The following is a 16,599-nucleotide window of genomic DNA, read 5'->3' on the forward strand; positions in this document are numbered from 1 at the left end:
CACACACACAGTCTCACTCACTCACTCACTCACACACACACACACACACACACACACACACACACACACACACACACACACACACACACACACACATACTCACACACACTCACACACACTCACACACACACACACACACACACACACACACACACACACACACACACACACACACACACACACACACACACACACACACACACACACACACACACACACACACACACACACAATAGAGAGAAAACACAACAATATACAGTAATTATTAATTAATTAGCATAAATATATCTGATCTCTGAGATCTTGATGATGGACAAAACCTGAGTGTATATGAGCAAAGAGCCACTTGGTGGCCAAAGCAAATGACCGGTGCCTGCAGTTCATCCAGAGCAAGAACACACTCTCTCTGATCCCCTGTTTCCCTCATCTCTCATTTCATTAGCGTGCTGCTCTTTTTGCTGTGCTGGCCAGAGGCAGATTAGACAGACGAGGGTCAATCCTATTAAAGAAGTCTCTGTAAGCTGCAGCAATCACAGACGGATACACACTCACACACTCCTATAGGTCTCTGCCAGCCAACCTATATTCTTTCTCCTTCGTCTTTGTCATTTTTTTCCTGTGTCTTTCTACTTCGCTTTCAGATTTTGGGCTTGTCCACTTGTCTGTTTGCTTTCCGGAAAATCGCCTTGATCTCTTCTGTCACCATGTCCTGCCAGTTATCCCTAAAATGAGAATATCACATAAAAGAATCAGAGATTTCAGAAAACCTCGGATTTCAATCTGATTTCAAATTAAAAAATGATTCCAAAAAAATTTGATACACATAATATTTGCAATTTATAAAATGCAAAAGTTTGCCTCCCCTTTAGGTGCTGGGTGAAAATCTTTTCACCTGTATTTTTTGTCAACAACACAGTATCATATGCTCATTTAACGTTCCTGCGATTGGTTGTTTCTCAATCTGCTAAACCTATATTAAAATTGCTATTAAATTGATAGATTTCTATTCAACATCTCTAATTTAAAGACCAAAAAGATAAGAAAAGAAAAAAAGTTCACATTTATTTCACATTAAATAGTATCGATTAAACTTATCACAGTATCATGTCGGCTTATAACCATGCTATGATTGAACATGACTGAACATCTGAAAATATGATCATTTTATTAGGGGATGCAAACTTTTGCACTTATCCGCACATCACATATCAGATCAGCGTCACCGTGCATGCATTCTACTGAAAAGAAAAGAAACCAAACTAAATCCCACATACTGATGAAACACGAACGATGGTGAGGCAAGCGAACAAAAAACAACTACTCCAAAGATTTCACTAAACAAATCAGGTCATCTTTAACACCACACATCACACGATACAGCGCGGCATGCGAGTCGCTACCTCCGTGCTTTCTCACTCAGAACCTCAAGCCTTTTTCTCAGCTTTCTTTTTCTTGTAAGCAGCAATGTCTTCAGCGCTCAAACCGTGGTTATCCCTGATGCACAAGATTTCACCATCCAACAATTTAGATTAAGTGTAAGTAAGTAAATAGGTAAGTAAATAAGTAAGTAAATAAGTAAGTAAGTAAAGATTAAATAATCAATTCCAAAAAAGGAAAAAAAGAAAAATAATGATAACAGTGTAGTATTTTACCCAGTACACATTTATATAGTACATACATTTTTTTTCTCGGTATTAAAGTCATACTAGCATTTAATTTAATTCAAGTCTATTTGTATAGCGCTTTTAACAATGGGCTTCGTGTCAAAGCATCTTTACAGAACATAAACATAGTACAGAAGTTAAACATAAAGAGAAAAAAGAATTAATATAGTAAAAAATTAAGATATATATTTAAGATAATTCATCTTCTTACCCTGCTTTGATCTCAGGAGGCTTCGGTAAAGGCTTATTAAAGTTCGTTTTCCCAACGAGCCAGTATGTTTCTTCAATCCCTTTACCCTGAACACACATCAGACAACAGATCAAATCCGACGAGATGCAATAAGTCAGAGTTTCAGGTCTAATCAGCCATTTTAAATTCACTGTCAAAAACATTCTTGATTTTATATGCTGATTATGTTTTCCAAACAGAGGTATATAGAGAAAATAAAGGAAGCTGGAGCGTATTGTCGTTGCTTTTATTACACTAGTGAGAACGTATGAAGAGCAGATGAAGGTGAGAACACATGATGTATGGAAAATGAATCGAAAGGGTTTGTACCTTAAGCTCGGTCTTTCCTCTAACTTCGATCTGATAGCCCTCATTCAGTGATTGGAGAATCTTCAAAGTGCTTATGTTCACATGAATTCTATAAGCTGTAAGAAAACCTGAGTGTTAAGAGATAACAGGAACAGCTATACAATATCATTGTCTTATACCACAACAGACCGATCAGATGTGTGGTGTTTGGGTAAACTGACCTATTTTATATATATATATATATATATATATATATATATATATATATATATATATATATATATATATATATATATATATACACACACACACACACACACGTCACATGAATACCCGGTGGGGTGCCAATACTTTTGGACAAAAGTTGCTACTGAAATAAACCTTTGTCCGGAGTAATCACTCGAAAACTTACCGAGAGTTATGAACCTCCAAAATTTATAATGGAAGTCTATGGGAAAAAAAGCCATTTTGAGCTTCCGTACCGGGAATTCTGGAATTCCAATCGCTTATAATAGCACACCTCTCCTCAATGAGCCGGTCAATTTGACACCTCATTCATGGGTCTAGGACAAAAGCTGCGGGATAAGTTACGCGCCAAAGTTTTGTCCGGCACAATTAAAAATGCTCAATTAAATTTTTTTGTTCTAGATTTATGCCATCAAGGTCTTAATTATTGTATATTATTTTGTAGTAGCAACTTTTACAAGGTCCCTTAAGGCTAGCACTTGCACACCCTAAGACTATTAATAAACATATTAAAGAAGTTTATGCAACTAAGAAAATTGTATATTCAAAGATTTTCTTCATGGAAAAAAAAAATGTACTTTATTTTTGTTGGCTTATTTAACCCTTGTATGATGTTCGGGTCTGTGGGACCCATGTTCATAAACATCAATAGTTTTGAAAAACTATTAAACCACGAGTAGCACTTTAATTAAAAAATGTGATGTAATAAAGGTAAAGGGCAAATATTAACCATATATGCTGTTTATATTGCTTGTAATTGGGATGAAGTAAACATCTGTACAGTATTTTAACATAAAATGTTGAGTAACAAAAATACGAACAACATACAAGGGTTAACATCTATGAAAGCAGCCTCCAGTGTCAGAACCTTGTATTCGTTAGTAACTGTTCCAGGAGAAACATGAGCAGCTGTGCATTTTTATAAAACAGAGGCAGAAGACCAAAGAAAAGACTGTTAGCTGATATAATGTGAGTTGATAAGAGGAATGTGCCTTGCAGAACAAATGCCAAATTGATTATACAACAGTCAGTTCTGGTCCATTAAACTGATTGGTCGAGCAGAGTCCTATTTCCTATAACCTTGAGATGTTTCGATCTCTGTATCACTCGCTTGTCTGTCTGTGAAACGCTTACTACAGCAGAGTTGGGACATCATTTACATTAATGGCATTTGGCAGAAGCTCTTATCCAGAGCAACTTATATTTATTTTGTTTATATAACCGAGCAGTTGAGGACTACGGGCCTTCCTCAAGGGCCCAGCAGTGGCAGCTTGGATATGCTAGGATTTGTCACAAACCGGTAATTAAACATCTTCCCTATTGATCTACACCTAAATAATGAATGAACTTCTCAGGAATTGTCAGCTGAAGATGGAAAGGAGGAAAAGACAACAAGTTTACTCATGTCTCTGGCAATGCACAGCCGGTGATAACTGCACTCTTGCTTGTGTAAGATGGATAAAAGGTATGCTGTATCATACTTCAATTCAAATAATTATAATAGCTGTGTTATAAGAAGAAAAAATACTTCAGGTCATGCAGTTTTTTAGAAAATACTTGTGGCGCATTAACAGAAAGTCTACAAAAATATTTACTCACGCAATCCCGTAGATTCCATACGAGAGGCGGTGTTGACTGTATCACCAAAAAGGCAGTATCTAGGCATTGTTAGACCCACAACTCCAGCAACACATGACCCTATAGAGAGACAGTGCACTTTGGGTGAGTGTTATTTCCACAAGCAGACTGCAGAACATTTAAATGTTCTTTAGTTTGTTACTGTGGTTTACTGCTTATTTCCAAGTCCCACCCTTTATTCTGGATACTGTAGATTTGTACCTAAATTCTGCCCATTAACGTCATTATCTCTGTATCTATTTTCTTTAGCATCATGAAATGTGTTAATTTGGCAAGTTAGGAGGTGTGAATTAACCTGAAAACACTGGAGCCATAATGGTTCTATAAATAATGGTGTCCAGACATCTCTCTACTTTGAGGGGTGATTATTCTAGAGCTTATTATTATTATTATTATTATTATTATTATTATTATTATTATTATTATTATTACTTCTGAAGGCCACAGCACCTCCATTGTGAGTGTCTGTGGTTCAGAAAAGTTTAATTTCCTCACACTTTGGCAAATAAACTTGAGATACTGTTAAAATAAAGTCCAATAAACTGGATGACTTTACACACAGCCAATTATTCAGGTTCTAACTGAAGTCACCTACCTGAGTGAATGCCTATTCTTATCCTGACTGGAACTTCTGGCATGTGACGCATTTTAAAAGATCCCACAGAGCTCAAGATGTTCAAGGACATGTTGGCAATCTCAGCTGCATGCTTATTCCCATTCCTCTTTGGAAGCCCTGAGGCGACCATGTAGGCATCTCCAATGGTTTCCACCTACCAGGGAAAATAATTGTTTCCTGGGTTGCAAGGATGAATAGATTACAGTGCCTCTAAACATGCAATTTTAAACCATTTGTTTAAAAGTCTGGGGAAAGAAACTGAGAAAAATTGGCTAGGAACATCTGCTGTGCTATCATGCTGCACTACACCTATATTCCATTGACTTATTACACATTGAGAACATTGGCCATTAGCCAAATGGTCAATTCAGAAAGAAATCCTGAGTTTAGTGATATTGTTAGGACCCGGACTTTGACCATGTGCGTTTTGTATATGTTCCTCTTCAAGTGTCTGCCCTGCCTTTGTCTGCTCCTCCAGTATCCACACACATGTTTCCCATTGTCATTACCTTTGTTTATTTAACTTTGCTGCGTTGCCTTGTGCAGTGCGGAATCTACTGTTGTTTTGTCCTGTTGTCCTGTCTATAGTCCGTGTCATGTTTCGTGTCTTTTGTTATTAAACCCCGTTTATTTGGCTATCCTGCATTTGGGTCCGTTTTATTCCCGCATTCATGACAGATATTGTGTGCTGCAAATATACAATAGTTTACTATAAGTAACCGTAGCGCATTGCTAACTGGTCCTCACAAACTTCTTTATTTGTTAACAAATAAAATCTTAAAAATTTCTGTCGTTAACAAACTAGCTAAATTCCCTAAGCTTAATATGTGCAATCTTTAATTCTCTTTCTGTTACCACCTTATCAGTTCAAGATATTTTAGGGAAATACTAACATAACATGTAAGTAAGCAAAAATTTGTATTGTAAAAATAGTCCATTTACAGATTAGCATAATGGATACATCCATTCTGATCTTACCTTGTATACATCATGGTTACTCAACACTGCGTCAAATAGTGTATAGAGGTCATTGAGCAGATCTACAACCTCGATTGGATCGCTGAGTGAGGAGATTGTTGTGAAACCCACTATATCACTAAAGTAGATGGTAACCTGGTCAAAGTACTCTGGCTCCACCGTCGCACCTGTTTTCAGTGCCTCAGCCACAGATCTGTAAGATGTCAGGCTCTTGAATAAGACTAGAACATGTCATTTCAAAAGAATTTAAAGCAATAGAGCAATTCACTATATGTGCATAATTAATAACTATCAAACTTCTTCTTATAATCACACATAAAAGAGAATGTTATATTGTATATGTATCTATAGTTATATGAACTCGACTCATAGAGGGATGGTGAGAATAACCTGTATACTTTCTTGCACTTGAGACCAAAATAAGTCAGAAAGTGACACAAAACGGTGCAGTGTTTTCTGTAGATATTACTATGAAGCAGCCATTTTTTTTCTGGAACCTTCTTGGGTTCTCATTTGGTTAGCACTAATTCAGAGTGATGGCAAACCCTGGTATCTATGTTTCTGAGACCGACAGTTAAATGTGTTGCTAGCACTGTGTTTTATCCTGCCAGGGGAGGTTAAAATCCCTGTGGTAGTGCATCGTATACAATGTCATAGATTCCACCAGGGTGTTCTGATTTAAGCTATTGTCTTCCTGGCCTTCAGGAAAGCAAGCAGGACTCCAAATGCTGTGTAGCAGAGGAGGAAAGGTGTATACAGTAATCCCTCACCACTTTGCAGTTCAAGTTTCGCGGTTCAAGTTTCGCGGCCTCAGTGCATCTCTGATTTTCCAAAAATATTCATCGAAAAATAAAAATAAAAACACTTTCCCAGGATGCCAGACAAAGAGAGAAACTCTCTCAAAGTTTTTTTACATAACCACGGGCACATGATTGGTTCCCGGCGCGAGATCTGAGCCGATTGGCTGCGCATCATAGCATCCTCTCCCAGCTTCTTCCCTTGTTGTATCTCGCCACTCTCGTTCACGCTGTCAACTGTGTCTCACGTATTGTGTTTGAACAATGTTTCGTTAAGCCCTTACAATGCCTCCTAACTGCCGTGCCCCTGTGAAAGATTACTCTAGTGAGCCCAAGAGGAAGAGGAAGATGATAACCATCAGTGAAAAGGTCAAACTTAGAGCCAATCCTACTTCGCGGATTTTCACCTATTGCGAAGGGTTCCGGTCCCCATTAACCGCGATAAACAAGGGATCACTGTATTAGATGGTGAGGCCAGTCATGGGCCAATGCATTTTCTCCAAGTGAGCGTACTGCTCTGGCAATAGGTTTGTCCCTGAATCATTGCCCTGATAAGACACTGGTAGTGAGATAGGTAGAGACTTAATTTGTTCCGCAGCCTTGTGCAGTCTTAATGATTATTATCTGAATTTGGTCAAGTGGAACAAAAATACAAACTGAAAACCAGAGCAACCATCCATAATTTCACCCGGTTTTTGTGTTCTAATCTCACACAAGGCTGGTACACACTGCTTTGCAACCAGGAATGGATGCATCATTCATTCATTTACTACCGCTTATCCGAACTTCTCGGGTCACGGGGAGCCTGTGCCTATCTCAGGCATCATCGGGCATCGAGGCAGGATACACCCTGGACGGAGTGCCAACCAATCGCAGGGCACACACACTCTCATTCACTCACACACACACACTACAGACAATTTTCCAGAGATGCCAATCAACCTACCATGCATGTCTTTGGACCGAGGGAGGAAACCGGAGTACCAGGAGGAAACTCCAAACACAAGGCAGAGGCGGGAATCGAACACCGAACATGCTAACCACTAAGCCGCCGTGCCCCCATGGACACATCAATGCTTACTATAAATCTTATTGGCCATTGTTTCTTTGAAATCCAAAATAGATTAGATTAAGATTGAGTCTCTCCTTTGTAGTATTTAATGTACAGCCGCCTGTCGATAATACGCTTCCTAAAAGCTTGTAGACGCAGCAAGCCAAGTGGCCTACTGATATCACCTGCCATCAACAATCAATGTCTACAAATAGTATAACAGTGACCTGCTCCTAAGAGCCAGTCATCATATACAGAGATAGCCCCAGGTTTCAGAAACAGGGCAGCACTTGAACACATCTCAAAAACAGCCATGGTGCTAAAGAGTGGTCAGCTTGTAATGGTTTGACTTGTGAGGCTTTGGAAGGGAAACCGTAAAAACTAGTGTTCTGGGGCAATAGCTTTCCTGTCATGAAAAATTTCTGCATTGAATATCCGTTTGATCTAAGCAAATCTCACCATCCCTGGTGTTCAGGAGGGGTAAAACCAAAACAGCTCTAAAGTGAAGTGTGTATTTCATAAAGCGAACATCACGTCACATCTTATATATTTAATACATTCTTACGGCGGGAGCATTTCAGACAGTAGTTTCTCTGTCCGTTGTTTCTCTATCTCCAACTCTTCGGTCCTTTCTCTGATTAGATCTTCAAGGTTTGAGGAGTACTGCTCCAGCATGCGCAACATCGAGTCTATGATGTTGGTCTTCTTGCCTTTGTTTATAAGCTTGAACTTTAAAAGGGGTACAGAAATGTTGTATTGATTATAAATGAATTTTCATTCAAGTCGATTCAAGTCAAAATATACCGCTAAGAGATGAAGTAGATTGTGTGAATTATACATTTGAAAGGTATATTTCTACAAAGATTTGTCCATTGGTAATCCCTTCCTCTAAAGCACATGAACAGATTCAATTTGCCAACTACACAATAGGTCAGTGTGCTAAGAGGAGAATACAGCAGCTCAGCGTTTCCCACATAATCTGGCAGATGTCCAGATTGGCTGTTAAATTGCTTATATCCTCTGACACTGCACTTGTGAAGCCCAGACTGCTTACACTTGTAGGAAGTACACTGGCTCAATAAACTAATTGGAAGTAACAAAATGCTCTGGCATCAGATCTACCTGATCAAATATTTCATCAAAGGCAGGTCTCCTGTCAGGCTGTTCACTCCAACATTGTTTCATCAGTTGGATGCACTCTAGGGGAGCTTGGTCTGGAGCAACCGTAGGCCTGCACATAGGGGGAGGTTTCTTCACCTTCCTAATGATCTCTGCAGAAAATACAAGATACAATTTAGCGCTCGTTTTAGGGTGGCCAAGAGATACAAGATGGTACAAAGTGACCACCAAACAAACAGGCAACTCTAAACCAAGTTCATTGACGAAACACAATGAGCACAATAATAACATAAAAAAGGATTTTTCACAATGGAAATGTTTAGAAATTTTTATTCGAACTGTGATGTGTTCATTCAACTAACCTTCAGGGGGTAGCCCAAGCATGCAGTACGGAGCACCACGGACGACTACTTCTTGGAGTATGATCGCGAAGCTATATACATCACCTTTAAAAGTCCCTTTTCGAGGGCTCTCAGGGTCCCTGAGAAGCTCAGGAGCTGTCCAGAATAGATCTGAGGAACAAAGCCAGAACTGAACTAATGCTTATTGCTATATGATGTTTTTTTTTTTTTTTTTTTTTGTAGACTAAGTAAACTTTATTTGTAGAAGAGAGAGCAGGATCATACCTTCTGGTGAATGTTCCTCCTTTGGAGCTTTCTGGGATTCAAGAAGCTCATTGAAACCGTAATCTGTGATCTTGAGCACAAATCGCCCATCCACAACACAGTTACGTGACTTCAGTCGGCCATGAGGGAATTCACGATGGTGAAGATATTTCATTCCCTGTTTGAAACAAGACAAAATCCTTAGACCTTTTTTTTTTTAAAGATATAATTAAACACATAATTCAAAAATATTTTTTATTCTCTATGGATTGTTTAGACAAACCAATCACAAGATCCAATTCTCTGCTACACATTTTTTTTGTCACTTAGAAGTTTAGAAGACACCTTGATGAGGTCCAAAAGCAAAGAGGACTTAAACATCCAGTCTAGTTTAACATCATCATTGCGCAGGAGGTCCTGTAAACTTCCTCTTGAGCAGTGTTCAGTGACCACAGCAAACATGCCACAGTCACAGAAGAACCCAAGAAATGGATTAACATTCTCATTCCTGAGGTCCTTCATCTATTTGAAGAAACAAATAAAAATATAGATCAAAAGCCTAGTTATAAGGATTAGCAGTTTTAGTTCCATTGTTGCAGATACCTTAGTAAATATTTTGGTGGTACTCTGCTTGACTTCCTTGAATTGACCCTTCTCAAACTTCTTGAGCCACACCCAATCACCCTGTTAAAAAAAGTCTTTATTAGTAATGTTCTTACAAAGCTGGAAAACCCACAAAAGAAACGCTTACCTCATAGACAGCAACGTTGGAGGTCTCATGAGTTGCTGTTGCCAGACTGTTGATTGAGTGTTCAGCCGACCTCACGCTCTTCTCATCAGCAACGCTTTTGGAGTCACTGAGTTCCTCCAGGGTGATTTTCTAACATGGCACATGAAACAATATAGAAAGGGAAAAATCCACCAAGTACAGCCTTTATATTAATCTTTATCATTATGATTTTTATTGAAACCTTGAAAAATTTTCATTGTTTGATATAGTCATTGTTTTTTGGCTGCCTGCTAATATCGATACAGTGGAATGTAGTCCTTGCTTCATCTCTACTTAAAGAGAGCAATGCAGCAGGACTATAGATCTTTAGCCGATACAACTTTCTCATTTATTTATCTGTACACTGTTCTTAAACAGATGAGCTTCTAACTTTCCTGCTCACACCGCCATCAACAGCCTTGTGATTGTCAGCTCTTAAATTGCATTAACTAGCCATGCTAAATTGCTAACAAGTCCCTGCTGCAAATCAGCACAACTGTGATGTAGCTGTATTGCATTCTGAGTATTGGGTCCAACGTATGCACCCACATCTCTACTGGACTTCCCAATACTATGACTTTGATATTTAGCCGGAAGCTTTTAGGCACTACTTTTTTGTTTTCCCTTTGCATTTCAGATCGCAGAATTTTTTGTCCTATAAAATGTCAATGTAGCTAATGTAAGAAAAAGTCCCTTTCTAAAGAAAAGGTCTTTAAGGAATAACAAAAATTATTCAACCAACAAATTTCAGGTGGCTTTAACACTTTTAATGTAATCAAGCAACAAACCAGGATAAAGAGTCACAGTACCCGTTTGCTAAGCTGGGGATTGATGAAACTGAGATCTTCAAGAGTAAGCAAGATCCTGTTGGGACCTTTCACCAGCTGGAGTTGTTGGATTCGCCTCCTGCCAAAAGAAGACATGCGATCCATAATCAGTGTCTCATCAGTGTATCAACTAATTTTCAACACATAAAGTAAAACAGCAACGAGTTACCTAATAAACAGACTTATCCCAATGGCACCGACAATGAAAATGAAGATAATTGCAAACACTATGATGACGTAGATTACATCCACACCTAGAGTAAACAACACACAAGTTAGATTGTCAGGTCAATCGAGGTCAGATGGCATTAATAGAAGTTAGTTTGGAAACTGTTGGTTTAGACATATGCAAGCAATTTAATCCAGTTATCTCAATACCTCCAGTGCAGATGGTTTTAGGACTGAACCAGCAGCTAGAGTCAGCAGTAGGAGAAGAACCCCCAGGATAGTGGATGGACCTGCCAGCATAGCGCACCATGTTTGAGCCAAGGTCCACCAAATAGGTAAGGTAGAGGTCAGTCCCCCAGCCATCCGTGTCCAAGATGACGTAGTTGGTCTGTCCATCACCCTGTGAGTCAATCTGGATGTTCTGATTAAAGCCAGGAAATGTCAGATTCCGTGTGTAGAAAGCCAGGTTGGTTCCTGAGAACCATTGGCCGGCTCTTCTGGTGTTATGCATGGCTTTGGCAAGGAGATAAAAACCATTGTAGATTGTACCAAAAAGGGGAGAAACCTGAAATTCAGAAGTATGGGGAAAGGAAACTATTTTATAAAAAAAAAGTAATGGAAGCTTTTAAACATTAAGTACAATAAGTACTGAATGTATTTTAGGGCTCAGCTTAAATACTTGAGTCTACACCAGGGACCGAAGGGGTGTTTGCTTTCATATAAAAGAGTTCATTGGCTTCCTTTGTATGTTTATTATTATGTTCCTGTAGTACTAACATGTAAGTTGTGAAGAACAAAGATTTTGGATGTGTAACATGTCATTGTGCAGAAATACTTTTAAACATGGAGCTTTTTTCTTTTACAACGATTGTTATTCCTCCATATCAGCACGAGATAAGACAAATAAGCATGAGCACGATAATATAAAGAGTGATTATAAATTTGTCTTTCCCTTACCTGCTGAGCATCCTGGCTAACGCTTAACTCCCGCTGTTCTTTGGCTTTATTAAAGGCCTGACTAAAGGACATCAGATCTGATGCTACCGTAATGGTGAGCACAGCATCGTATGCTGTTCGTAGCTTGGGGTTGTTCAGAATTGTAAAATAGGAGATATTGGTGTAGGGCAGGCTGTAGAGTAGAGTGTCATAAGGTAAAAAGACATAGCTGCCACTTGTTAACCCCATGTCATAGGCCTTTAGCAGGAAATTCAGCTGCTTTTCACCACCAATCAGCACTGAATGCATGCACATGATGATAACTGCGAGAGATAAAAAAAGGTTAGAGCTGTAAAAGTGCTTCATTCAAGAGCCGATTCATTAACACTTCATTTAAAGAGCACACATGTTGGGTCTATAGGATAGATAGATAGATAGATAGATAGATAGATAGATAGATAGATAGATAGATAGATAGATAGATAGATAGATAGATAGATAGATAGACACACTTTATTTAACCTATGATGAATATCGATACATTTTTTTTCATATTTTGTCGGATACTTATTTAATTCTTACTTGAAAACCTGAGAAATACTTAAATATTTTAATGATTTTTATTTATTTATTTATTTATTTATTTATTTATTTATTTATTTATTTTTGTTTAACTACTCCCCTTTTTTCTACCCAATAAGCCAATTCCCACCCAGCAGCCAGGTCACATGCTTCCTCTGAAACACAAGCATCTTATCTTCAAGCATCTTTTCATTATAGGGCTGCAGCATTATGGGGCTGAGTAACACATGCAGAAGAAAACGTGATCTGCAAGAGCTCATGGTTGCCTGCGATTGGCTAGTTTCACTGTGATTGACAAGTGTATTCCCGTCCTACTACAATATCAGAACACTTTGGATGATTTTAATACACACATGCAATGTGATTAATTAAATATGGAATATAAATGTAAATACATAAATATTATTGCACACTATCTATACTCAACATGGCTGTAAAATGTTTTCAGTGAATAAAGTGTGTCAGTGACCCAAAAAAAGAGGTTATTATGATGCTACAGACATCATAATAACCTCTTATTTTTTATTTATCTAAATCAGTTAGCTTAAGGCAACTTATTAGACCAGAGCCTAGCTACAGGGCTTGAGACATTACATCCTTAATGAGGAAAGATTTCAGACTTTATTTATGCTCTCTGGTCTGATTAGTTCACTGACACTAAGGTGTGTTTAATAATGAATAAAAATGAGTGTTTATGATGTGTGTCATCCATTCAGAGTCGTAACAAAGCCACCGGGACAGAGGATGTTCTGCTTTATGGTTTCTTAGTAAGCTGCAGCTTTTGTCTTATCCAATTCTTTAGGATAGAGAAAAACAAGAGGCTGCTTAGGGTGTATTATAATCACCTTTAAACAACTAAGACTAGTGTTCATAGAGCTACATGACACCCATGATATTTCTAATTTCTTATTTCTATTTACCACAGTCAGATTTTGTTGACTTAACGTCTGGTTATAACATTTTTCAGGCTGATATAAGTCATGAACATCATGGTGATGTAACTATGAAAGATTAATCCATTTGATTTAGCTGTTAGGTCATCATATGTTATCATGTGTCATAAAGGGTATATGTAGGAGTCTGTAGGTCATTAGCCTTAAGTAAAAGTGTGCTTTTATACATCTGCATCCAACGTGGACTATTTGACCTTATAGAGTTAACCGTGAACTGGCTTTTGCTTTACCTTTGATTTCCCCTGCGTTCTGGATGTTTCTCAGTGCATTCTCCATGTCTGTGTCATTATTTCCAATTGAGGCAACAATTCCTATGGGAAGTCCTTGACTCCTGAGGGAGCTGGCTAGTTTGCTAGCCGTGTCGACCCATATATCCTCGTTAGAGGACACGATGCCGATGTTGGCCCAACTAAAATACTTTAAAACAGTGTAAAGCACCCGTGTAGGCGACGGCAAGATCCGAGCGAACGTTGGGTAGCTCTGAATTCGATCGAGCTCGTAGTTGATGCAGGCCCATGAAAAAATAGCTTTATCCCAGTTCTTGCCCATGAGCGTCGCTGCATTACAGTATCCTGGATTTCCAGGTCCCACGATAGCGTCGGCTTCTTTTTCATAATACACAAACGTCGTCAGAGCTTTCGACGTTTCGCATGGTTCTTGGAGAACCACAAAGTCCATCGTACAACCCAGGTCCAAAGTAACATCCTTGTTTATTCTACTAATGGCTAACTTTGAAGCTACAGCAGGTAACGTTTTGGAATAAACAGGGTCGCAATTCCAAGGACCGACGACCCCGACTTTGAAAATGAGGCATTGCACGCAGCAAGGAAAAGTCAAAACGGCAAGAATGGTCCATAAGTTGAAAAATGGTAGTGTTGAAAGGCTGTGCTTGCTTCTCAGGATGTTACAACACGGACGGCTGGATAAGTCCAACAGCGTACCTACAAAATGGAGAGGAATTTGTTGCATTGTCCTCTTTTTATATCCGTTAGGATGGGTGGATTTTATATGACCATCTTGGGGGCCAGACTAACGTATAGCTGAAAGCATAAGAAAAGAATGTTTTGTTGCTGCTTTTCTTTTTTCTGACCACTTCATTACTTTTTAGAAATGTATTAACAATAAAACAAGTAGAAAGGAAAAATATGGACTTACCTGGAGTCCAAAAGTGATTTAGCTTATTATCCGTCAAAGGACATCTGCTTCAGACATCACACATTTTCTGATCATTTCTCAAGTGTTTTTTTTTCCTCCAGCTCTACGGTCTGTTTTCCATGCACCAAACCAGCACCATATAACTATCTCTCCAAGCGCAGCAGCAGAGAGAAACCACTTCAGCACCCAGGAGAGATCTTTAGTGCCTGCTGTTAGTAACGAAGTACACGCCGTTTACACTCATCCACCACAAACCCCAAAAACACCAACATTTCCTCATCTCACTGGAGGCCTGCAGTCCGTCAACATCATTGTCCATTATTTTAACTTTTGAATGTTACCTCAGTCTCCTCATCATCACACCGCCCATCGTAATTAAGACAGAAAAAATGTACTGATATAATTGCATTAAAAAAAACAGGTGATAATTTTCCTGTAGAAATAATCACAGTCTCAAGTCTTTCGTGGTCATTCAAATAAAGTCTTCTCAAAGTGACCCCAGGCTGTGACGTCACCATGAGCCCCGGGTCTAATCCATACTTGGTGAGGCGCCGTGTAAGAGGATTGTAGATGAAGCCTGCATTTATGCCTCACAGGGTACTTACTCATAGAGAGAGCAATTCATTAACTTTGACTAATACGTGGAAAATAATTAGTAATAAATTCGAAATACTTTTTTTATAGACACCTACGGGTTTTGTGTGGGGATGACAATGATGAATGTACAACATTTGATGTTTTTTCTTTTGAAGGAAATATGGATATTATGTTCTGTATTGATGTTCAACCCACATATTAACTATTAACATGAACAGAAAAATCTAGTGGACTGTGTTAATTCAGCTCGGGAATATTGCCTTTGTCAGTCTGTTTTATATATATATATATATATATATATATATATATATATATATATATATATATATATATATATATATATATATATATATTTTACATTATTTTACATTTATATAATGTATATAATATTATACATATATATATATATATATATATATATATATATATATATATATATACATACATATGTGTGTGTGTGTGTGTGTGTGTGTGTGTGTGTGTGTGTGTGTGTGTGTGTGAACATAAACATAATGGGAAAATCTATGAAACATATGGATAAATAAATGGATCATATGAATCATGTGGAAACGAATGAGTCATTTGAAAGAATCACACAGGAAGATGAATGAATTGTATTTGAAAAAGTCACGTGAGAAAAAAAGAAATGGAAATCTGTGTGTGGAAATAAAGCAAGAGTCATGAGAAAGATTAGAATCTGAGAATGAATCAGTCCTAGGTTTAAATAAATGTGTCATCTGAAAGAATCACCTGCGAAAAGCGATGAATGTGAAATAAACTCGATAAATAGATCATGCGTAAATAAACGAATTGTTGAAATAAATCATAAAAAAAAATTATAAAAGTCATGTGAAAGTTTGTTTAATGTTTAAAAAAAATGTAAAAAATAATGTCATTTAGAAATATAAACATTTCATCGTGTGGAAAATAATCGCACATAAAAATGACGAATCGTGAAAAAAATAATGTGTAAAGTGAATCTTAGATAAAAACAAAATGAGAAAGAGGTGAAAACAACGACGTGGATTTCAATGAATCTTTAAAAAAAAACGTTCAGAAATGAATCATGTGGAAATAAACAGAGATGGGGGACTCGAGTCATATGACTTGACTCGAGTCTGACTTAAGTGGCAAATTTGAGACTTGAGACTTTCTTGACAAAGACTCGACTTGACTTTGACTTGACATTCATGACTTGAGACTTACTTGTGACTTGTACATGTGTGACTTACTCCCACCGCTGTGAAATAAATCAAGTGGAAAGTAAAAACACGTAATATAGTTATGATATAATCTGTAAAAATAAACGAATCAAGGCTAAAAATTAGATTAAACAAACAAATCGTTGAAACCACCGCTT

The 16,599-nt window shown here is 37.9% G+C and overlaps 1 protein-coding gene across 1 annotated transcript; it reads right to left on the reverse strand.

Moving 5' to 3' along the window:
- Nucleotides 1-261: 261 nt before the first annotated feature.
- On the reverse strand, nt 262-14,456 carry gucy2f (guanylate cyclase 2F, retinal). The gene is made up of 18 exons (XM_027150789.2): nt 13,718-14,456; nt 11,974-12,275; nt 11,227-11,581; nt 11,018-11,102; nt 10,831-10,927; nt 10,004-10,132; nt 9,856-9,936; nt 9,598-9,774; nt 9,274-9,430; nt 9,010-9,159; nt 8,651-8,799; nt 8,094-8,257; nt 5,681-5,873; nt 4,682-4,856; nt 4,048-4,146; nt 2,224-2,318; nt 1,876-1,961; nt 262-722 (listed from the first exon to the last, which is right to left on the reverse strand). Exons 1-18 carry the CDS (start codon nt 14,454-14,456, stop codon nt 638-640), a joined length of 3,318 nt encoding a protein of 1,105 aa, XP_027006590.2. The 3' UTR covers nt 262-637.
- Nucleotides 14,457-16,599: the final 2,143 nt, after the last annotated feature.

Source organism: Tachysurus fulvidraco, chromosome 11 (genome assembly GCF_022655615.1).
Source record: "Tachysurus fulvidraco isolate hzauxx_2018 chromosome 11, HZAU_PFXX_2.0, whole genome shotgun sequence".
NCBI classification, from domain to species: domain Eukaryota; kingdom Metazoa; phylum Chordata; class Actinopteri; order Siluriformes; family Bagridae; genus Tachysurus; species Tachysurus fulvidraco.

Excerpts from the sequence above, each read along its gene's own strand:
- gucy2f (XM_027150789.2), bottom strand. The coding sequence starts at position 14,456 with ATGCAACAAATTCCTCTCCATTTTGTAGGTACGCTGTTGGACTTATCC. Across the intron at positions 9,431-9,597 it reads TGCTTTTGGACCTCATCAAG|GGAATGAAATATCTTCACCA; the intron begins GTGTCTTCTAAA and ends TGTTTCAAACAG. Across the intron at positions 1,962-2,223 it reads GAGGAAAGACCGAGCTTAAG|GGTAAAGGGATTGAAGAAAC; the intron begins GTACAAACCCTT and ends ATGTGTGTTCAG.